The sequence below is a fragment of the Cricetulus griseus genome, chromosome X (assembly GCF_003668045.3).
Source record: "Cricetulus griseus strain 17A/GY chromosome X, alternate assembly CriGri-PICRH-1.0, whole genome shotgun sequence".
NCBI classification, from domain to species: Eukaryota; Metazoa; Chordata; class Mammalia; order Rodentia; family Cricetidae; genus Cricetulus; species Cricetulus griseus.
The window spans coordinates 45,356,192-45,380,810 of NC_048604.1; the positions used below are offsets into that span (position 1 = coordinate 45,356,192).

Here is a 24,619-nt window from a genome sequence, read left to right on the forward strand (position 1 = left end):
CATTTGGGAAGACATAACATCAGTTGAGAAAATGCCCCCAACAAATTGGCCTGTGGGCAAGCCTGTGGTGCTTTTTATTGATTGATGATTGAGGTGGAAGGGCACTGCTCACTGGGGATGGTACCACCTCTGGCCTAGTGGTCCTGAGTGCTGTAAGAAAGCAGGCTGAGCCAGCATGAAGAATAGTGCTTAATGGCCTCTGCATCAGCTCCTGCCTCCAGGTTCCTGCCCTACTTATGTTCCTGCTCTGACTCCTTCAGTGGTGGACTGTGATGTGGAAGTGTAAGCTGAAATTAAACCTTCCTCTTGAAATTACTTTTGGCCATAGGGTTTTATCATAGCAAACAGAAATCATAGAAACTCTAAGACATTCAGCCATAAAGGAAAATCATGACATTTGCAGGAAAATTGATGGAAATTATGCTAAACAAAATAAGCCAGAAGATAGATACTATATATTTTCTCTCGGATGCAAAATTTATATTTACATGTGTATTTGTGTCTGTCTGTGTATGTTGGTGTTTGGTTATGAAAACTGAAAGGAGACCACAAGAAGGGAGTAAGTAATCTTAAGTGGAAAGGGGCAAAAGAAGATAATGAAATATATGTGTTATGAAAACTGAAGGGGAGAATATTTTGAGGGAGTAGGAGACTAGCCTGAGAGGGAAGAGGGCATGAAAGTAAGCAGCAGAGGAGGAGATGAATAAAGTATCATGGCATCCATGTGTGAAAATGCATAGTGAAATATATTATTTTGCATGCTAACTTAAAAAGGAATTAAATGGTTAAAAATACCTGTCAGTTGTATGATTAAACAAAAATAACACAAACATCAATGATAGGAGACAGGGTGAATGGTGATAGTACAAATGAAAAGAGTATATCTCACTTTTATATTAGGTCAGCATTGATATAAGTGGGGTTTTGTCACATCATTTGGGGCAGGACCAAGGCCCTCCCCCATGTATCATGGCTGAGCAAGGTATCCTTCCATAGGGAATAGGTTCCAAAAAGCCAGTTCAGGTACTAGGGATAATTACTGGTTCCACTGCCAGGAGAGGCCTTACCTGCTCTAAGGAGTGGATGGGGGTGGGATGGGGAGATAGTAGGGGGGCATGGGAGGATGGGAAGGAGAGGGAACTGGGATTGCTATGTAAAATAAGATTGTTTTAAAAAGAAAAAGAAAAAATAAGTGGAGTTTTGGCATTTTTTATTTTGTTTTTTGGGGGGACAGGGTTTCTCTGTATAGCCTTGGCTGTCCTGTAATTCACTCTGTAGATAGGGCTGGCCTTGAACTCACAGAGATCTGCCTGCCCCTGACTCTCAAGTGCTGGGATTAAAGGATGTGCCACCATCGTCCTGCTTGTTTTGGCATTTTTAAGGGTAATCTTTGATGGGGAATGTTCTTCTGTATATATGTTTATCTTGCTAGTTGTTGAATAAAGCACTGTTGGCCAATGTGAGCACGTTAGGCCAGACTAGGAGTCTAGTACAATTCTGGGAAATGTAGGCAAGAGAAGTCTTGTGATCCAGGCAGGAAGTGACATAGCAGGCAGACTCATATATAAGCAAGGACAAGAAAGAAGTCGCTCTCTTTCTCTTCCTCCTGGTCTCTGCTCTGGAGTCTCCATGTGATCCGCCAGCAAGAGAGGCTGCCAGCAGAAGGTGTCCTAAATAAGATAAGTTTAACTTCAAAACTATTAACATTTCTGAGTATAGGGAGATGGCCCAGTGGATAAAGCACTTGCCACACAAGCAGAAGTACTGGCATTCTGATCCCAGGGTCCATGTAAAAGCTAATGGTGGCCGCCAATAATCCCAGCTTTCAAGAATCAGGGACAGGATTTCCAGGACCAGCTAGATATAGTGGCCAGAATTGATAATCTCTAAGTTCAGCAAGAGACCCTGCCTTAATCGATAAAGTGAAGGACAATCAAATAAGATACCCAACATCAGGCCTGCACATGTACATACATGTACTTGAACACCCACATGTGCCCACTCACACATTGCACACTACATGCACACAAACACACACACACAAAAAAAAAAAACCAACAACTATTAACTTTCAGCATCAGTGAGTGTCCTATGTATAAGTTTATACCCACAAGAAGTCAGTAATACCTTTTCCACATTTTGTGACAACTAAAAAAACAAAAGACACTAGCAAATGTCTGTCTGAGGGGGGTCAAAGTCACCAACAATTGAGAGGTATTGCATCAGAAGGACCTAATTAAGTTCAGAGAAGTTGACACTCCAGAAAGTGATATCAAGTCAGCTCCATACTTGAAAGTATTAGTTAGCATATTTTACACTTTCATCTTTGCAAAAACAATGTACATTTATTGAAACTATTTCTATCCTGTCAACTACTCCATCCCAGGTCAGAATTTCAGATTGAACAGTGGGAAGACAGTACACTTGTGATTCTAGGCTGCCAGGAAGAGGGAAATTCAATAGAAAACATGTTTGTAGGGCTTAATGTACAGCAGGCAATATAGTCAAAAGAAACGTGAAATATAATGGAGTATGATAAATGCTATGAAAATTAAAATAGGAAAAGCACTTCAAATAAAATTGCAGTGGGTGGCTTCAGCACGTTTGATGTCATCTCCATTGCTTTTAGTTGGCAGAAACTCAGTTGCACACACAGGAAGAAGCTGTTGTGATTACCTTTGTTCCTGTACCTTGTGGCAAAAAAGCTCAGGAAGACTGGCAGAAAATACGGAGGTGTTTGCCTTTCTGAGCCTAAATAGAAGTTCTTCCTGAACCAGGCCTCTTAGTATATTGGGCTCTGACTCCATCACACGGTGTCTCAGTAGGTTTGTAAATTGGTTTTACGCTTGATAGTCTGTTCAGTTAATTTCCCAGAAATACTCAAGCTGCATTCACTGAGTCAGCCACTAGACAGTAACAGGGAGTAACAGCCTGAAAATAAGAAGATGTTTGTACCTTTCGTTAATTAAAAAAAAAAAGCCATGCACAGAGTTAACTACAGAATCCGGATGGGCTCTGCTGGGTTGCAAGAAACAGAAATAAATTAGTCTACAGAAGACATCAGAGAGACAGATCTTATTTGCAGAAAGTAATTTGTCCACTTGATAACTTCAGACTAGCAGGATTAAAGAGACTACATTTCCCATAACCCCACAGCTACCTCTCAAAGATATTTAGTATCAGGGCCTTTGTCCTTGATGAGCCTTCTTCAAAGCAAGGAATAAGAGAGGAATGCATATGAAGTAAGCAGAGGCACTACATGAACAAAGGAGAGAGGGACACAGGAAATGGATGGCAGAACATTTACCTGAAAAGGGTTACCATAAAGTAGGTGAAAACTGTCACTAAATAGCTCATGCAAATGACTTAAGTAAGCAAGAAAGATGGTAAGATAAGATTAAGACGAAATTTTCACTGTCAGGTCTTGGAGGAAACCATGAAAAAATAAACTTAACAACCATGGAAATGAAGGCCAGAATGGCAGAAGCACAGGAAAGAAAGAGCTACAGTAAAAATGTGCCAATTAGTCAGCTCTGAAACATATTAAATACAAGAAACATTATATGGACCGTGTGTGTGTGTGTGTGTGTGTGTGTGTGTGTGTGTGTGTGTGTGTGTGTGTGTATAACAAATTTAAGGAAAAAGAGCCTATGAGTTGGAAGGAGTGCGGAGTGGGGGAGTGCATGGAGGGGCTTAGAGCAAGGAAAGGGGGAAATAGAGTACTTATAATGCAAAAAAATACCAATTAGTGTAAATTTTCTGTTAATATAGAACTAAGACCAAACAAATGCTGTGATTATGGCTACAGACCAAATGCAGTGATGACAAGCTTGATGGAGTATAAATTACATAACTAAAAATAACTGATAGAAAAAGATAAGAATTCCAATATACTGATTTTACCTTTATAATTGGGTTCAAGTGATGCCACATATAGCAAACAAACATAAAAATACAGACGGGAATATACTAAATATTCCAAGGATAAGCACTAAGAATAGAATTTTTGTTGTTGTTCTTTAGAGACAGGGTTTCTCTGTGTAGCCTTGGCTATCATGGAACTTGCTCTGTAGAACAGCTGACCTCTAATTCATAGATTTGCTGTCTTCCACCTCCCAACTGCTGGGATTAAAGGTGTGCACCACCACCTCCGGGCAAGAAAAAAATTAAATTTAGATTTATTTCTTTTATTATTTTATGTGTATGAGTATTTTACCAGAATGTATGTGTGTGTACCACACATGTGCCTGGTGCTCCGGGTATCAGACCCTCTGCAACTGGAGTTACAGATGGTTGAGTCACCATATGGATGCTGGGAATGCAAGAGAGATAAATGCTCTTAACTGCTGAGCAAATTCACCAGCCCAAGAAATAAAATTTAATCAATTAAAACTGAATAGATGAAAAGAGAATAAAAAGCAGTATTTGTAACAGGTAACAATGTATGGAAGGGAATCCTTAAATTCTCATAGATAAGCTGGGTGGAGGTGGTGGTGCACACCTTTAATTCCAGCACTTGGGAGGCAGAGGAGGGCAGATCTCTTCGAGTTTCAGGACCGCCTGGTCTACAGAGTGAGTTCCAGGACAGCCAGAGCTACACATAGAAACCCTGTCTCACAAAAAAAATCTACAAATAATTGAGTCACTAAATAACTCAGATATATTAATGCAATAAAATACGATTCAGATATTAAAAATCGAGATATTTGTGTAGTGGGATGAGGAAATGGCAAGGTTGTTCACATACTGGTAAGTCTATGCATTTCTTTATGTGTGTCTAGAATGTGTATGTACACAGACTGTTTCTTTGGAATAATACACAAGACATTGCACAATAACATTGCCTCTTGTGCGGAAGAACTGAGTATTGCTGAGAGAAAGGAAATGGGAGATTCGATGTATAACACATTATTTGGATAGTTTTGAGCCATTAGGATGAATGTGTAATTGTCATGCTTAAAGAAAATGAAGATATTCTCAAGAGTCCCTCGCTTTGGTGATCTGGACCATTGAAACAAGGCACCCCAGAGAACTAGACTAGACTTCCTCAGCAATCTCAAGCTGGGAGAAGGAAGAGGCTGGATGAACCCTGGTGCCAGCCAGAGAGGGAGGAAAGGGGTTTCGCACAGTGGGTACAATTTGTCAGACCATCTTACAAGAGAGATAGAATGATAGTTGGGACCATACCTTGACCAGGACTGCTTAATTATGCACCTCACTTACCTTCTATTTAAACCTTACTATCACGTTGTGTAGGTCTCTTTGTCACTCTTCCCAATGTGCTCACTCATGTTTCTGGCTTTTCATTATTAATGTGGCTCTTTTAATTGGCTTATTTAGGATGGGTGGGCAAGCCTAGCTTGTTAGGGCTGCCCCAGCAGAAGCTCTGGCCCTAATGCAGGCAACAAAATTCATCTTGGAATATAAAATGCAATGAAAGGAACTGCTTGGTCTGCTATTGCCCAGCCTTGCTCATAACAGGTTATGTGCAATGCCTGATCATGTATTGTATTTAGTTCATTCCACATACATTTCTCCTCCTTAGGCCTGAGATAAACATAAGGGCAGCATCCTGATTGAGAACTTGGCCCCCCAAGCCCCTGATCATTTTCATTATTTATCATCAAGCTTAAGCAAATAGGAAAACATTCTTACATAAACAGAAGCAAGACCTTGCTTGTACATCAGTCAGAACTTTTGAGTTCTCAAAGGTCATTTTAAAAATCCACAAGCCATCCATTGGGAGTTTCCCAATTTATAAAACCTGCCATATCTGGAACTGGCCTTGGCCCTCTCTTATTCTATAATAAGAATATTTTTCTTCATTTTCACCAAGTCACAGATATTAAGAATTCAGCACTTAAAGGAAATTACTATCAGAGAGGAACTTTATGGGAAGGAAAGAGGGGACAAAAGGAAAAACAGCCAACATCATGTCTTCTGCCTCAAATCACTTCCCAAATGGAAACCCATACATGTTGCTGAAAGTTGAAGAGCATCATGGTAAGTTTTTCAATGTCCAGAGACACAAACTGAAAACTAGTAAGGCCAATATGGGAGAGGTCAAGCTGATACACAAGGCTGATGTGTTACTACAGTCTAGCAGCAGTTGGGGGCTTTTGGGGAAAAGAACACTTGCAGAATAACTGAACCAAATGAACTTTTGTTACTCCTTCTTTCCACTTTGAGAGTAGACATGTTGAAATGTTTGGTCATCTCCAATTCTCGATTGCTGTTCACATCAATAATAGTGGAGAAAGCACACATGCACCAGTCAAAGTACCACAGCATTAGAAAACACAGGAAAGAACATGTCAACATTAAAAATATGTAATTAATTGCACTGGACTCTTTCTTCTAGCAGGGAAGTTATTTTTATTCAAGGTTATAACAATGATAAGCCCCAAATACATCATCCCTGTTACTACTGCATGACTCTAATCCTGCCCCCGTTTCCAGGGAATGGAGTGCAGGGGCCTCAAAGCACACAGTCCCCAGGAACAACAGGTGGCAGGGGAGGGCTCCAGAATGAGTGTGGAGACACAGTGCCCTCGGGCACCACACACGAAGGTACACATGAGAAGCAGCAGCAAATCCAGGGCTCTTTCAGGAACTGGAAGGCAGTCTGCAGCAGGCTCACATGACACAGGAGATAGCTCAGGCCAGGCAGGGTACAACTCTGTAGACCGGGGGCGGCCAGGGCAGCACAGGAAAGCCCCGCAGCAGACAGGAACATTTTGTGATCAGAGCTATTTAGACCTTGTTTTTCTGTCCCAACAGGAGGGGGGTCCAGGGTCCTGTTTCACAACTCCCTTCATATGCCCCCTGAGTCAGAAGCTCCCCCTACCTTAGGCTGGCCTCCTATCTTAGGCTGCACACCACAACCAGTCAAGGGATGAGGGGGCAGACAAGAAAGCTCTGCTTCCACACCCAAGCCATGTTTTCAGGAGGGCACTACCAGCAAATGAACAGGAAGGGGCGACCTGGGCCAGGACCATGTATGTGTTGGAGCAGCTTTGGTGCCAGGTGGCTTTCCTGGGCACAGCTGCCCAGGAGGTGTGCTGGAAGCCTCTTAGGCCCTCCCAGAGTCAGGAGACAGCTGCACTGTTCAAGTCTCAAGTGCCTGAGAGATGCTGGACCATGGATGGCATCATCCAGAACTAGGAGTTCCGTGATGTGCAGAGGAGTAGGGAGGTGCATGCTAATTTGGGCCAGAAGCTTCAGCAAGGACAGGAGCCTCTCTCTGAGGTTAGAGGTTAGAAAGGCCCAGTAGTGGGCTGTTACTCAATACAGCACTGGCAAGGCAGCCTGGACCAGGACAAGAGGATGCAGGTGTGTGCACAAAACCCTCCTCCAATGCAATCACCCAGCCAAAACGTGGACCACTAGGCAAAAGGGAGCTACGGGTGGTGGTGGGGTGGGCTGGGGTGGCAAGGGGGCCGCCTGCCGGGGAGGAGTGCACCAGCAGCTGTTGGGAAACAAGACAGGGCCCCTCAGCCAGCCAAGGCAGTCCCAGGCACAAACAGTGATGGCTTGTGGTGTGGCAATAATCACAGGCCACTGTCCTCATCCAGTTTCCTGGGACCTTGGAGATGGTCAGTATCCACTCCTGGTTAGATAACTTCCCACAGTTGGTCCAGGGGCCTGGCAGGCACCCCAGCTTACTGGTCACCATGGAGTGCTGCCGGAAGCAGGGTACAGACAGAACACTTGGAACTCAAATGCTCTATGGAGACAGAAGAGGGGATGGCAGCCATGGAGAGATGCACGGAGGAGAGCAGGCCGAAGGCAGGCCACTGGGCACACAGACACTGGGCACAGTGACCCAGAACAGCACCCCAGGGACATCAACCAGGTCATGACACCTGTCCTGCAGCAGCCACAGCATGGCTTCACAAGGGAAGCATGCACTTGTGTCTCCTGCTTTGTCATCATGGCTTTGGGAAGGTGTCTGTTGCCTCATACATGGCAACCACGCAGGGAAGCTAGCCTTGGTGAAGCAGCAGCTAAGGGGAACTGGGAGAGGTTTAGAAATGGGCAGGATTTGTGTGTGCCTGAGAGAGAGAGAGACAGAGAGAGAGAGAGAGAGAGAGAGAGAGAGAGAGAGAGAGAGAGAGAGATGTGAATGAGTTGGGCACGCCTGTACGCATGGCTCATTGCATAGGCTGCTCCTCTTCCTTGCAGGGTTATGTGGATCTCAGGCACAGCATGGCTATCTGCAGGCCAGTCATGAACAGCACTGACAGCATCTTCCTCACTATCATTGTGGGGAGTTCCTGGATGCTCTACCTCTAGGAAGGGCTAGGAAAGAAGGTAGGTTTCCCAAAAGAGGAGTAGCTGCCAACCCCCACCCTGCCAGGAAGTAGTGCTTGGGATACTTCCTGAGGAAGGAAGGGGGCATGCCCGGAAGTGGTTTTGACAGCATCTTAAGGGGACATATAGATGTGAACCTAGCTGGGGCCAGCCAAGTGGTAATCCCTCCTGGGAGAATCCTCCACCAGATGGGCACAGGAAGGTGACACAGTCACTGAGGGATGCACAGAGAAATGCCATGGGCTGGGACCTTCAGTCCAACGAGGTCATTCAAGAAGGCCTCTTGCTTTAGGGGTTCCTGTACTCAGGGCCCCGGGCGCCTGCTTCAAGTCTGTTGTCTCCTCTACTTGTCTACACACACCTTAAATGCAACTGCTCCCGCCTCCCTGTCCTGTCCTCTGCCCTCTCCTGAGCCCTTCTCTTGAAGCTTATCTATCCTGAGCACAGTAGTCTCTTTCTGCCCCTGCCTCCTGTGAGCCCTGGTGAGTGCACCTGCCAGGGAGCAGGCAGCCCAGACAGCTGGACTCTGTGGTGCATTTTGCCTCCCTGTTTGTGCAGACAGTGAGCAAACTCAAAGACAAGGCTCTGCCCCCTTTCCATTGTCTTGCCAATCAAATCAAAGCACACAAGTTTATTGATGATACACACAGGTGGGGGCTTGGGTGGAAGAGGGTCAGTCAGTACAATGGACGGGGGGGGGAGGGAGAGCATTTTTTTTATTAACATGCTAGCCATCCATCAGCTAGTGTAGAAAATTGGAAAGGGAAACATTTCAACCTAAACAGAGGCAGCAGATGCAAGTTGGCACGAGCTCCCATGTGGGTGTAATTTCTGCTAAGTGGTCCTGCTTAGACAGGGAGATCACCACAGGCAACACAGCATTGGTGATGCTGTGACTTGATGTTCCTTATCTGCACCTAGCAACCAATGGTGAGTGATTGCTTTACCCTTTGCTGCTGGGGGAAGGCTGTAAGGGGGCAATTTACAATGCACTTGACCTGCAGCCTAAATGTCAGAAGTTGCCCCAGCTCCCAGGAGCCCTGCCTGGCCAAGAAGACTATGGCCCTCCATTTAGGGATTGGAACTTTCACCCAAGGAGGAGCTGCTGCCCGGCTAAGGCTGCATCCTTGCTTGCACCCACTGCAGCTTCTTTGCCCTCAGCAGACTGTTGCAGCTCTGGGTGGATTCAGTCTCCTTCTGCGCTTGAGACAGCCACTTATGGGCAGAGGGCTCCCACAAGCATCTCTCTGCTCCCACTTCTGATATAGAGGAGCATGAATGAGAATAGCGTTTGCGCAGCCAGCGCTTCCCCCACCAACACTGGCTTTTCAGACAAAACCATCAGTGGTTCCAAACTCTCAACCTTTGCACAGCCACTTCCCTCGGATATCAAAGAAAGCTGCAGGTCTGCAACCGACTTGGCAAGCACGTTATTAATAACTGTCATGCTCATTAGCAGACTTAATCCGGCCTGCTGCAGAAATGACTTGCAGCAACGAAACGCCGGCTCTCGACACACTTCATGGATGTACGTCTTAATCTGGCCCTGATTTCCAATACTGGTGTTCGGGTTTTCAGGGACACACAAAGCCTTCTCCCTCACAGTGTGCGGGGTGGTGGGGATCCTGTTTCCCACCACTGAGAGGCTGGCTAAATGCCTACCGACATTGTGGCTAAGGGAAAAGCCAGCATTTGTGGGCTCATTGAACATTTTTTTTCCTTGAATTGAAACACATTTGGTCAGGGCAAGAACTTAAATAAAAGTTTCTTTTCTTTAGAGTTCCAGAGTTTCAGTGGGTCAAATGGTGTTTCTTGTTTAGTGATATGTCTGTGTCTTTGTGACTTCCTGGATCCTTTTCACAAATGATTTAATTCTTCATCATTCTTGGGACTTCGGCCTTCTCTGGTCCTTGAGTTGAGTCTAATGCCTTTTATCAGCCCTGCCTGAAGCAATGCACTCTTTTGGTCTTTTCTTAAATGATTCCTCCTTTGTTGCAGTTGTGGGTGATCATTCTAGCCACTTTAAACCTGCAAACCAGCTTTCCATAGTTCTTCAGCCGAGCAGATCTCATACCCATCAAAAATTACTAATGGATCTCATTGACAAAGTTCTTCAGTGACAGTGTTCTTGGTCCCATATTATTAGTCATGTCTCCTGAAGACAGTCTCTTAATGTCCTAAGAGCATTACAATCTTTCAAGGACATGCCCACACCTAATCTCTGCCCTCCCCCTCTCTCCCTCTGTTGCTGCCTTCCTCCACTTCTCCCTCGCTCCTTCCCTCGTTTCAGAATTAGAATTTCCAAATGTTTCTCTCTGCAATTCCTCCTCGGGTGTAGCATGTGCCTTTTTATGGTACTTAAATACAATGGGATACTAGGCAAGGGGAAACAGAGGCTGAGAGAGGCAGCAACAATGGTGTTTCTGAATCCTGTATTCTGAGTTGCCATGCCCAATTCCCATGCCTGCTCCACGACCTCACACTCCACGGAGGGATGGCCTTCCTTGCTTTCCAGATTATCTACAGGAAAACAGACAAGAAAAAAAATCAAGTTTGGTCTGTGCGTGGGCACACATGTCTTAGGTGTGTCCCCTCTAGATTCCAGTTTTAGAAGTTGGTCAGTTAACAGTTCCTGTTAGATGCCTGCAGGAAGATTAACTAACTGTGAAACTCATTATTTTATTCAACTGAAGTACATTCATAAAAATGAATGGAAGGCAAATACGAGGGAAGTACAGTGATATATGTGAAAATATCACAAGGAAACCCATTAACTTGTACACTAACTACATAAAATGGAAACATTGTCTACCGTTTAGGTTTGTAGCACCCCACCACCTTGTCTTCCAGTCAGTTTCTGACCTGTATGCTTCTCCACAGCTGCTGGGCTAGTTTGCAGCGCAGCTTCCCTACCCCTCCTTTCTACACTACATGCTGGTACTGTCTTCACAGAACCAAAGGGAACAGGAATTAAGGGTTTTTCTAATACTCAGCTTCACTTCAGCCTAGGTCTTCTGACTGGTTCAAGCCTGTGGTTTCCGTAATACAAACTTCATGAGTAACAAACATCCTGAGAGGGCCTTCCTCTTCCCTTCCTTTGGTGTGTGCTGCCCTCTATAGACAGACAAACTAACAGCTATGTGTAAAGTCCATCATTGTTTAGGGCTGGATGATAGGCTACAAATCCTCCTGCCTTTTACTAATTTAGGACTCTGGAGAACATGTCCCACATATCAACCCCGGGATCCCCAAACAAGATCCTCCACATCAACTTCATGGATCATTTATGGAACTAAAATGAGCTTGGTCTGGGTGTAGGAATCTGTGGCCCATCTTTGACCCCAGATTCCCAGGTAATTTTCATTGTCTTACCAAACTGTTCATAACCTGAGTGGTTCCTTTTCCTTTTATGTGGCTATAAATATCACCTTGCTGAGGTCAATAAGAGCTGATAGCTGGATCAAAAGAGCTTTTCCTCCACAGTTCTTGGTCAGCTAAGGTCCATGCCGCCAATGAGTCATAGTCTCCAGTTTCCACTCCCACGAACTTTTGTCTCTCCAGTGCTGGGATTAAGGGCAAGGCCCCCATGCCACACCCCGCCCTAGTTGCTTTTGTCAGAGTATTTTATTATAGCAGCAGAAATGAATCCAGAACACTAGGTAAAATAATGCCCCTCTCCTCAGTGTGGAGGCACAGATAAAATCAATCACAAGTAGCTTGCTTAAAGCAGAAGGAAGGTTCCAGAGCAATTCAACAATAATTGTGACAAATTGATAGATTCTAGATTTGAACTAGCTGGAGAGTAAAAACTCCTAGACAACCCCTGTTAGAGAAGTGTAGAAGAAGGGCATGCTAACACAGAATCTTTCCTCTCTCCTCTCCCTCTCCCTCCCCCAACTCCTCTCTCTGCCTCTGCTTTTCCCTTACAAAGGGAGGTATTAAAGTTACACTGTAATTGATTTTACCTCAAAAATGAAATAGGTTTCTCGCTGAAGATAAGAGGAAAAAAGAAAACCATTCATGTTTTTTGGCAAGATGAAACAAAACTAGCAGTTATAAAGTATTGCCTGAATGGTGGTTCCCTATAGCAAAAGGCTCGCCATGATGTCACCTGACCTGGAGCAATGGGCCAGCTCCAGCAGTTGTTTTCTCAAGAAAAACCTGAGGTATGGAGAAGGCTCACACCTTGGAACTTACTATCCAAAACCACAGAGGGCTGTCCCTGTACAGAGGCCTCATCCATGACAAAAGCACAGATGTCTCAGGTGCAATAATTCTTTTATGAGAAAGTACAGCTGTTTAATCAAGAAAATATTGAAGTGAAATTACAGTGTACAAAAAGCTCCAAAATCCCATTCCTATAGAAAAGCAGTGAAAGATGGAATACTGTCAAAAACAGGTTTATTAGAATTGCAGAAACTACTCAAAGCTTTACATGAGTCAGAAAAACTCAAGAGAGAATGAGGAGCTGAACTTCAGTAAAAAGAACTCTGGGATGTTTCATCTAATCACAGGCCCACCCCTGCCTCTGAGGTAACCTTGAAGAAACTGGCCTGTATTCCCTGATGGTGTTCCTAGTCCTCAAAATATCGGAACAGACTATATTATTAGGGATCTATGATCGTTGATTGCTACCGTTCCGGTGACTCTCTGAAGAACCAACTCAAAGGGCTTGCATTTATTTTCCCTAATTCAGAACATTTCCAAAGATAAAATGTCTACTTTAGGGACATTTATTGAAAATGTGTGAAGGCAAATATTTTTATCCACTAATGCCTGGGGTGTGGAACATCGATTAAGGCTTACAAAACAGACTTCATCACTTGAGAGGAAATCCTTGAGATTAAGATGTTCTGAGAAAGAAGGCCCTGGTAAAGTTTCAACCAGTTTCTGAAAGCCATAACACATGCATGGATCTAGGGACATTGCTGAGTACCGTGGCACAGAGGTTTAGTCCCACCCCTCCAAGCAGAAGCTGGTGGATTTCTGTGAGTTTGAAGCCAGCCTACTCTACATAAGAAGTTTTTAGCTAGCCAGGGATACCTAGTGAGACTCTAACTGGAATGAAAATATAAATATAAATAAAAAGACAAAGATGACCCTAAAATCTCACTTCTGACTGAACCTTAAGTGTAGAATGTGAAACATATCTAAATTATGCAAACAAGACTTTAAAGTATGGACACACACAGTCCATGTGAAAACAATGGGACATTTTGTTGATTTGATTCGATCTAGATGCAATTGTTAAAGGACATCTCTATTAACTTAGTGGCTGGTGTTAAACTAATTGACCGTGCATTAAAGTGACAGACAAAAAAAAGAATATAGTCTTTTCAGATGGGTTTAGTAAAATGACTAAACAACAACAAAAAAATTACCATACTTCACAGCAAAAAATAGAGCCTGAGAAAGAAGCAGAGACTCATTTCCAGTTGCCAAAATGTTCATAATGTGTGTTTGAGGCTTTATTTTTATTTTTTTAAAAAACTATATTGAAAGGCATGGAAACACAAGACAATCTGGCCAACACACAGGAAAACAGTAAACTAACACAGCGTTCTGGAAGAAGCCTGTCATTGCACTTGTTAAACAAAGACTGTGAATCCACTAATTTAATATGCTCTCAGAAGTGAAGGAAAACACACAAAAAAGGAAAACTAATGTTGCTTTTTCAGCAAACCCAGAAATGAAACAGAGATAGAAAGGAAGCTGAGAAGGGGCGGGGGAGTGATGGTACAAAAGGACAGAGGGGAAACAAAGGTGGAGAAAAGTAACTCTGGAATTGAAAATTTAAATAACTACAATTTAAAAAATCACTAGAGGGATAATAATACATTTGATTAGGTTAAAAAAAAAGAGTCAGTGAACATAAGGATGGGAAAATTGGAATTGTTAACTCTGAGTAAGAGAAAGCAAAAAGAAGAAAGCAACCTGAACAGAGCCCAAGTAATTCATGGACTGCCATCAAACAGACAAACATGTGCATATGGGAAACCCAGAATGAGGAGAGAGAAAAGAAATATAATCCTAAGTACTCAGGAAACAAAGGCAAGAGAATCTCACAACTTCAAATCCAGGACTGGCTTCAGAGTGAGTTCAAGGTCAGCTCTGGCAACTTAGTGAGCTCTATCTCAAACTAAAAAGTACAAAAGAGGTCTGAATACATATAGCTCCATCTTTCTTCACATGCATGAGGCCTTAGCTTCTATACCCTGTATAAATAAATAAATAAGTAAATATTCTCCATTATTTGGAAAATTCTCCAAACCATGATATTTTAAGCCTGAAAATTAAAAACATTATTCAGAGAAATTTAAAAAGACCAAAATAATTGAGAAGGTAGACCATGATACAGGACTGATAAAGTCAGTATGGTAAATACAACTAATTTTCATCACATTGGTCTATGGATTCAATCAATCCCAATAAAAAATCTTAAAATGTGTGTGTTTAACAGACATTTAAAAAAAATAAACCTATATAGAAGGATCGGAGTTGTAAAGCTCTTGCATTCAATCCTCAGTTTTGAAAACAAAAACCTTATGTGGAAATGAAAAGGCTAATAATAACTAAGATAATCTTGGAAACTAACAATAATCTATAGTATCAAATGTTATATTGTATTAGAAAACTACCTTAACTGTGACAAGATGCAAGGCCATTGGTGTAACAGTAAATGAATAGGAAGTCTAAAATACACACACACACACCAACATGATCAACACAAAGGTGACTTGCTAATATAGTGGAAAAAGAATGAGATCCTCCAGAAACTGTGATGGGTCAAGTAGACAGCCATTCAAGAGAAAAATGTAATAAAAATGCTTTACAAAGCAAACTGCAAGTAAATTATAAATCCAGATATGAATGACGAAACAAGGAAGCTTCTAGACTACAATGCATGTAATCTTCGTGACACTATAATATGGGAAAGGTTTTAAGAGAATAAAATAAAATGAGGAAAAACATTGATAAAATTTCTCTTTATTGAGAGATATTTCTTGGCTGAGCACGATGTTGTGCACATGGAATTACAGCACTTAGAAGGCTGAGACAAGAAGATACCAAGTTTGAGTTCCAGGCCAGTTTGGGCTACATAGTGAAACTGTGTCTCACATGGAATGGAAGGGTGGATCTGGAGAGATGCTGAGTGTTTAAGAGCACTGGTTGTTTTTAAAGATTATCAAGGTTTGATGGCCAGAATCCACATAGTGGCTCTCAACCATCAGGCGATACCCTTTTCTGCCACATGGTGGCTCGCAACCATCAGGTGATGCACTCTTCTGGTGTCTATGGGCACAACGCAGTCGTGGTGCAGAGACATATGCAAGCAAAACATCCATGTACATATATGCACAAAACTATTTTTTCAATGAGGGAGCTTTCTGTATCGAGATAGAGATATCATTATGCACATGAAAATCAAACATGACCTAACATCAATACTTGATAAAACTGGGATAAAACTACTCATATCTTCAAGATTTAACTATGCTTTATAGTTATTATATTATAGTGTCTATTCTTTGTTTATAATGCACAGATTGACAACATATGTATTGTATCTTGGATAAGAAGACTGGCCAACAGATTTTAGAATACTCAAATGTGCTGATTAGCACATTTATTGTAAAACTTCCTGAGGGGAAATGATACATATGAGTACTTCAATTGCTGACTTCAAAATTCTGGTTCAGACCACTTTTACAAACTAAATAATTTTCAAAGCCCAAAGCATAGTGCATCAAATCTTCTGGTCCTTATAGAACCTTTCATAATGGACTCATAATGTGGTAGAAGGAGGGGCCCCTAAAGGGAGTTGAGAAAGGAAAACAAGAAACAACCATATGGTCTAGTCAATGTCCAGGACAGACATATACGCAAGCTGTCACATACTCACTAATCATATATCTCCCCTGCAGCCTCTTGCCTTTGCCCTTCCTTCTCATTCTAGCAATCAGTGCCTTCTAGTCTAAAATGCCCAAATCACAATGTATTTAACTAGAAGACAAACAAACAAAAAATTGAGTGAAAAAAAAAAGTTCCAATCTTTCAGATACTGAAGGGTTCAGTATTTTGGAACTAATATCTCCTGGGCCTTGCTATATACATAAATAAAACTGTTTCCCAGAACGCAGATTGGATGTCTCTTCCTACAGCAACAGCATGATTGTATCTCCTACCTACTTGAATTTATGTGCCATCCTAGACTCGTTTGACTCTATGTCTAATCCTAGAACTTGATTAACTGCTTTATTTCCTGTCCATAAGAAAGAAAACAAAGATCCATCCTGCTTGTACATTCCTGGAGTCCAAGTCATTGCCACCCTGCTTCCAGCTACACCTTGAGTAGTCATATGACATAGTGTCACCTGGCAGGAAATGGAGGCACAAAACTAGCATGATCTCATCCATGGGCTGAGTAAAGATTTCATGTCCTATAAGGCAGACTTTGGCCAAGAGACAAGGTGTTTGTGAAAGCTGACGGAGGGAACATGGCTTAATGGCAGGGTGCTTGCCTGCTAAAGCCCTGGATTTGATCTCTAGCACCATATATAATAAACACACACCAGTTTTACTTTCCTTCTACAGATGCTGTTCTTGGAAAGCACAATTTAATCAACTGTGCTTTGAGACATTATGTCTAGATGGTGACTAACTCTTGTGCTTGTTTTCATCTATTCTTGCCTTAGTTCCCTTTTTCTTCACTCATGTTTCCTCATAATGCATATCCCACTAAGTTGTCAACAGATAAGCTTCTGTTCCTGGCTCTATTTTCAAATCCTGAGCTAAGAAACCACCAGACTTTTAACATTTAATGAAATGAGCTCCGTGGTAAAAGATAGAACTTTGCTGTGCCCCAAAGGTAGCAAACATAAAAATAATATTTCTATTATGGAATGGAGTAGCATGTATAAATACCCAAACCCTGATGAAATATAAAAATCCCCTCCATAACGTAAGCCCTTTGTCTGGGAAATTGTCTTAAAAACAGATGCTTACTTTAAAATGCACACGTTTGGATACAACCAAGTTTTTTTTTTACATGTGTTTATTTTATTTGATGTGCGTGAATATTTTACCTGCATGTATGTCTGTGCATCACATGCATGCCTGGTGTCCATGGAGGCCAGAAGAGGGTGTTGGGTCCCCTGGGACTGGAGTTACAGATGGTCGTGAGCCACTTTATGAGTGCTGGGAATCAAAACTATGTCCTCTAGAAGAACAGCCAGTGCTGCTAACCACTGAGCAATCTCTCTGGCCCCACAACCAATATTTAAAATAAAAATACTAAATACATTTATAAAAATAGTAATATAATTTATGGGGTTCTATAGTATGACCAAAACCTAGAAGCCATAAAGAGAAAAAAAGGAAATGTCAATCACTAATCACATTTTCAGAAAAAAAAATAGCAAAGCTAAATGAAGCCGATCTCCACCAAGCCTCCTACTTTGATGGGAGCAATATATATCTAAATTGCCTTAATTCCAGATTGTTAAATGAACAACCCTCTATGAAGACATTGATTGCAATCTACATTGATCTTAGGGAGAAAATGTTCTAAGCAGGAAACATTAAGAATCTGTTGTGCTTATTAACTCTATTTCTCACAGTAATAAATTATCATTCTGGATTTTATTTTCAAAAGGAAGTCCCACTTTATTTGATAGCATGTCATATCCTCTGCAAGCTCAGCAAGGCTCAGTGAATGAGGAGGCTGCAAGCTCAAACAAAGCTGCCCTTTTTAGAGCTCCTCTTTCACCTTCCAGGATGTAAATGGTCAGCCCACTCTCAATAGGGGATCAAATTACCTTTGCATGAACCTAGGCAGACAAACTCACCCCTCCACTAGGACTTCCATCCCTTGCCTTCCCTCCCAATCCTCCCACACCCCTCTTCAGGAACACACATTGTCCAAGCTCTCAAAACAGGCCTCACAAGGCCCCAGTGGAGAGGGTGAAGCTCTGTCAGTAGTAAACACCCCTTCCCTGCCCCCACCTTGCCCTCAGCCTGAGCACACAGGAGACCTAACAATGGAGCTGAGACTACTCTGGGTTAAAATCAAGGAAGAGCCACAGCTTAAACAGGCAAACCAGGGACAAGCTGCAGCCAGGGATGTGGTGTAAACGTAATGTAAACAGCCGGCATGGAAAAACAGTCTTATGTTATTGTGGTGTTCAAAACCACTCTCAAGAGAACCTAGCAAAACCCGACATTCAAGCATATGAAATGTATGGTGGTGACATCACTTGTCTACCCCACGCTGGAGTTTTTATAAAACAAAGCCGATGAAATGTGAATTCAAGAAACAAAGCCTGTTTCCTGAGCCTTGAAAAGTTAGGCTTTGGGGGGGGGGGCGCACGATTAAAACAACTGAGCCCCACTATTAGAAAATTATCTTTGAGCACAGTTAGATTGACACAGGGAGTTTTAGTACTGTTGGAGGAGAAAATCAAAATAGCAGGCTATCCGCTGGGTCTCTTGACACCGTCCCCAAAAGAGAAGAAAGTAACTTGTCCCTGACCTGCCCCATGAGCTCTGCAGACAGTCCCAGGCCTGGATCCTGCTCTTCCAAAAAAATGGTTGGGAGCTGCAACCTTCCAGGGGAAACACTGGGACACCAGGAAGTGGCCCAGCCATGCCCCACACTAGCCTCACCCAGCAGTTGTTGGATCCAGCTTATCCTATCATCAACCTAGATAAACAATAAAAACAAAACACCAGAGAGAGATTAATCAAAGAATACTGATTCTTATTTGAGAGTAACTGGGGGCATTACTATTCAAATCCACATTACACAGCAAACAATGGTCATACTCAAAGAATTCTGAGGCGAAGGGAAAGTTGTAAAGACAAACCAAGGAAGATCCTATCTGATGTTTGCAAACAATAATTCTTGGCCACAATGATTGATAAGAAGTGTGTCATCAATCGATTGTTGAACAGACTCCTGGGCAGATAGCCTTCTTAATGTACTTTTTGTGTCGGGGTTCAGCAGCATCGGAGCATGCTTTGGTTCTGCTAATCTTCCATGACAGTTACTCTAGGACAATTGACTGTAAGAATTCTTTCCTAATAACCTGTCAGCCCTGTTGACACTTTATACAAATTTTTATATAAGGAATTCCTCTTTAATTCTCACACAGGCTCACCAGCCTGCTCTTTGAAGCTGGATTCCAACCTCCAGGCTTTTCTTCCCCCAATCTGCCCTGAATAACCTGCAGATCTTTTGTAACTTATTCTTCAAGATCAGCCTTTTTAAAATCACTCTCCCCATAAAACATTCCCCTGAAACATTGTATACAGTCGTTTCTGTTGCCTCTAAGCACTAATAGGAAGCATTGGCCCATGAATAGAAGCTCCTCCAGATTTTATACACATACATAAAATCTTCATTCATTCATTCATTCTCTCTCTTTCTTTCTCTCTTTCTCTCTCTCTCTCTCTCTCTCTCTCTCTCTCTCTCTCTCTCTCACACACACACACACACACACACACACATACACACACACAGATACTCAAATCTTGAACCCAAGGACAAAGACAATGTCTTTTTTCTACTGCTTAAACATAACTTTATTGATAAAGCACAGCTCTTAGATGGAAAAATTCAAATCAATACAAAAGTATAGCTTATTTATGACATATAGTTACTTCACTGTCGGTTTAGGTAAACAATAAAAATTTCTCACCGTAGGTAGCAAGATGAATTGAGAAATGCTGTCTTTGTGCAAGCTCTAATATGTATTTGGCATATTTAAAATGGCTCAGTCTAAAGCCAACATCAACGGCTATTGATAATGTGTGATATTCATTATTCCTAAATAGCAGCTCAAGGGATCTCTTTGCCACACAAGCATAATGGAAACCAAAGAATTTATGAAGCAAATTGTTCCCACGTGCAAACTTAATTAATTCAGTATTGTTTGGAACAGATTGCAAATTACAGTTTGGTTAATACTTTTAGAACTTTCACTTTGACCACCAGATCCTTATGATTTGCTAACGCTCTGATTTTTTTAACACATACTCCAGATTCTTTGAATAAAAAAAACAGTGAGCTCCTGCTGAATTCTTTCCTGGATGATGCAAGCCCTTCACTTTTGATGTTGTCATTTATATTTTCAAACAGGGTAAGAATGTTCAGAAGAATCTCTCTATCCCATTCTTTATTAAAGAGGGAAATCAATTCTGACGGGACTTTACAACTGACCAGCTCTCTTGTCATGGCTGGATTTTCAGTGAAGTTTATAATTAGTTTCATAGTTTGTATCTTGGTAAAGTGATTTCCCAGGAATAGCAAAGCAAAAAAGTCTGGAAAAGAATAGGAAAGCAAGTGTTGGTAATGATTAGTCACAGTCATGTTAGTTAACAGTCTTAATCCAGCCATCTGCACGGCTGAGTCCAAGCGACAAATCATGGTATCGTCACACACTTGACTGATGTAAGTTTTAATCTTGCCCTGATTTTCAGAATTAACACTCAAGTTATTAAGGGCATTGTAAGTCTTTTCCCTAATAATAGGGTCTCTCGTTTTTATCAGTTTTGCAATAATTGGGACACCACCCAATTCACGTATGGCATTTTGATTAAATGAATATGCTGCATTGTTACCCAGTGTGACCAAGGCTACTTCCTGAGTAAAAGGGTCATTTGTTCTCTCCAAGATGTTAAGAACCTTTTGAAGGTCAGGGGCACTCAGAATATCATCAATTTTATAGGGAAAGTTGAACTTGCCCCTGCGTACAGGCCATGCTGTGGCTGGAGCCTTGGTGATCTTACTGCGATTCTTTCTCTTGGCTTTTCCACTTGCCCTGCTCCTAGCCCTAGCGCCACTCCTGCCTGGGTGGCAGCCTCCACCCCTGCCTCCTGGGCAGGGCAAACCCGATGATAGGGTCCTGGTCCCAGAGATATTAGCAAACCTGATCCCTCTGCCTGCCTTTGCACTTGCCTGTTCCTTTAGGATCTTGAAAAGGGCTTTAGCCTTAGCTTCTAGGCCACCTTCACCCTGGGATTCTGGGTGTGCTTCGATCTTTACACCTGGATCATTTTCCTGCCCCACCTTTACATCAGCCTTGGGCTTTGAGTCATCCTGAGGTCCAGCCCCCACACCAACATTAGTCTTAACTCCTTTCTCAGTTTTGCCCCCAGTTTCTGGTTTGTCACTACAAGACTCTTCCTCCTCCTCTTCCTCCTCTTCTTCATCATCCCACAGTTTCTCATTCTCATCTTTTCCCCAGGTCAGTCTGTATACACAGTAGCAGGCACCAGCCCCGATGACCATGCCTGCAGCCACACATCCAGCTTCGCGAGTGCGGCCCATGGTACAGGTGGGGTGAATCCCTTAACCTGGACACAAAGCTGGCTTGCTCTGGTCCAGAGTACTCCCAAGTCAGGGACAAAGTCTTCAGCTCTTGTAGGTAGGAGCAGCTAACACAGCAGATACAGTGAGACCTAGAAGAAGGAAAAGCTTTCAGACTTTCAACTTCTCCAGTTGTGCCTTTGTACATATATAGACTGAATCACTTGCCCACAAACATATAAATGTACAGAGATATTGGCTAGCATTTAGAACTTGGTATCCTCATCATTATTCCTTTCCTTTATCTGGAAGCAATTTTGGAAGTTTGCTAAACACCCAGATTCTCCAACCTTACGTTTTTCCACCCATTCCAAGAATGTTAAATTGAATAGATTTATATGTTGCCTATGATCTTTACCCTTCCAGATGTCCTGAATCAGGGTCACAGGGTTACCCTTACATACACCCTCAGAGATCCAAGTAGTCCCTTGTTCCTTTCCAGACTCTTGAAGATCTGCAAACAAAAACAATACAGAGGTCTGATCTGAGAATTCAAGAACCAGATAAATCACACCCAAAAGGATAGAGATAGAGATAGAGATAGAGATAGAGATAGAGATAGATATCCATCTTCTGAATTTCCAGGCCCTTGCCCTTCACTGCAGTGTTTCTTACCTTCTATTACCTTCCTCACTGCAGGGACATGGCATTGTCTCCCTTCCCCTCCTCCTTGGAAGATCAGTTTCCTGCCCTGCCCCACTTACCCTATTTGTCACTTCTTCCAAAGGTGATACTACATACCCTAACTTGTGAAGAAATGGACAGCAGTGCCTAGAAATCAGATAGACATTATCCGCACTTGCTTCTAACACCCTGACTATCTTAAACACATCCTCTCAGTCTATTGAACAATTGTATCATTTTTCACTGCCCTGTGAAATTTCTTTCCTCCCTCATCTCAGTTCCTAACTTCACAAACTTAAGGACTAACAGACTGGGTGCCTATTAGACTAACACCAAGGACACTGCACCATACAGGATTTTAGAATAATGCCATCCCCATTTCCAACCCAGCATTCTCTATGGATATCCCCACCTAACCATCTCCTTCCGGGTTTCTTATCTGCAAAGTGCTTCCTTTTGCAAGCTCAGGAACAAAGTAAAGTGGGGATGCAGAGAAACAACATAAAACAAAAACCAAAAGAAAAAAAAAACCACGGAACCAGGGATGCAGAGAAAGTCTGAGTCCAAGGACCCCCCCCCAAACAGTGTCATCACGCTTCCTCTGACCTACTTAATTCAGGAAATTTTTCCTCCTTCCCCTGCTCCTCCTCCGTTTGGACTGGTCTTCAGTAGCAAGATCCACAGATACAGGCGCCTAAGCAGAGACAAAACACAAAACTTAGACCATCTAAATGCCGACTTTCCCAAATCTGGGAACCTGGTTGGTCAGACGGATTTCATGATTTTACTTCTCACCCTACCCCCAGTTCTCTGGACTCTGCTGACACCCCGCGGCACTATATCACTACATCCTGGCACTCCTTTCTGCGGTGGTCGGCCATTTTCCCAGCAAAAACCACACCCCTTTGGAAGCGCAGGGCTGGAGGCGGGCCCAGCGAGTACGGAAAACTCGAGCTGTGGAATATGACAGATCTCTTCTGTTCTCCCCCAATCCAGCCCACCCCCAAAGACAGCCATTTTTTTCTGTAGAATTGTGAGAACTGTCCTTTTTTCCTGGGGCGGGACAGGGGAGAACAGACACGTAGTTTGCTAAAGATTCAATAATGGCCTAGAGTTATGATAAAGCCCTAAGCCATCACCACCCATTTGCCGGCCTGTAGCAATCTCAGCTTTAGACTGACTGACATGCAGAAATTCGATGACGATTATTCCTTTGCTCCAAAAGGTACTGCACTCTACTGATGAATGACAGAGGATAAGAGTCTCACTGCCTCAAAATCCTGTCCTCGAAGGTGGATTCATGCACCAAACCATAATACCTGCCCTTCCCGATTCTAGGTCCGGACATGCCAAAGACTCCCCGCCCCCCAAACCTAATCTGGGGTCTCCCCTGGAATCTCTCCCTCCAATGTTTTTTGTTTTTGTTGTTGTTGTTGTTCTAAGAGGGTCCGAAGACATTGCAAGTGCATGAAGAGAGCAGGCTGGCAACTCTGCTACAGCGCTACCGACAAGACAGTGATCCCCCGGCATCCCCCTTCCACAACACAGACCTGCTGGGACCCAGGCAATTACCTTCTCCTCCTGCTTCAGCAGCAGGCCTGCCCGCAGTCAACAATAACACAGAGAGAGCAAACACCGATCGTAGCATTAGAACAACGTCTGCACACGTCGGCTTCGGCTCACGTGAGGGTCACGTCACCAGTGAGATCAGGACTCCACTACACTCCCGCCAACACTGCGACAGGAGGCAGCCTTTCCCCTTCCTTCCTGGCCACACCAGATTCGGCTATTCATTTCCTCTTTGTTAGTCCCCAAACCAGAAGGAGCTTCTTTTGTGGTTGGGATTTGCCTTTCTATGGTTAACGCAGAGGCTGCATTGGCCTTTTCTTCCTCTTTTAGGAATAATCCTGGCTTTTCTTTATTCCCACCCCTAGGTGCTCGTCCCTTCTCCCCCTTCTCTTTCAGCTGGGAAAGTCCAGCATTTCCCCTGCACTCCTATACCAAACAGGATTTTAGAAAAAGGGACACAGAGTAAAATTGGTTTTGTTAAATTTTCTGCCCACTTGTTAAAAATCAGCTTTGCTTTTACATTAAGGATATAAAATTTATGTTTTATAACATTTATAATTTGTTGGAGAAAAATCCAAGTAGAAGAGGAAAACCGAGTGGGCCTTACTAATTGCAATATATATGCATTTATCGCACAAAATATTTCTACTGATTGCAGAAAAATAGTTGCTTTCAAAATGCACCAATTAATTTGTTTTTAAAATTGAAAACTGGATTTTTTGCCATGATTTATGAATACGTTAA

The 24,619-nt window shown here is 42.7% G+C and overlaps 1 protein-coding gene and 1 pseudogene across 6 annotated transcripts; both read right to left on the minus strand.

Annotated features, from left to right (window-relative positions):
- Nucleotides 1-9,529: 9,529 nt before the first annotated feature.
- LOC100769560 lies at nt 9,530-12,556 on the minus strand (annotated as a pseudogene).
- Nucleotides 12,557-19,869: 7,313 nt separating this feature from the next.
- Armcx1 (armadillo repeat containing X-linked 1) lies at nt 19,870-24,041 on the minus strand. 6 transcript variants are annotated; one of them, XM_027432986.2, is made up of 4 exons: nt 23,879-24,041; nt 22,917-23,000; nt 22,087-22,136; nt 19,870-21,774 (listed from the first exon to the last, which is right to left on the minus strand). In XM_027432986.2, exon 4 carries the CDS (start codon nt 21,641-21,643, stop codon nt 20,264-20,266), a length of 1,380 nt encoding a protein of 459 aa, XP_027288787.1. In that variant the 5' UTR covers nt 21,644-21,774; nt 22,087-22,136; nt 22,917-23,000; nt 23,879-24,041; the 3' UTR covers nt 19,870-20,263. The 6 variants fall into 6 exon arrangements, with proteins under 6 accessions (XP_027288787.1, XP_027288786.1, XP_027288783.1 ...); XM_027432985.2 differs by having other exon boundaries at nt 22,913-23,000; XM_027432982.2 differs by having other exon boundaries at nt 22,041-22,136; nt 23,879-24,040.
- Nucleotides 24,042-24,619: the final 578 nt, after the last annotated feature.

Excerpts from the sequence above, each read along its gene's own strand:
- Armcx1 (XM_027432986.2), bottom strand. The coding sequence starts at position 21,643 with ATGGGCCGCACTCGCGAAGCTGGATGTGTGGCTGCAGGCATGGTCATC.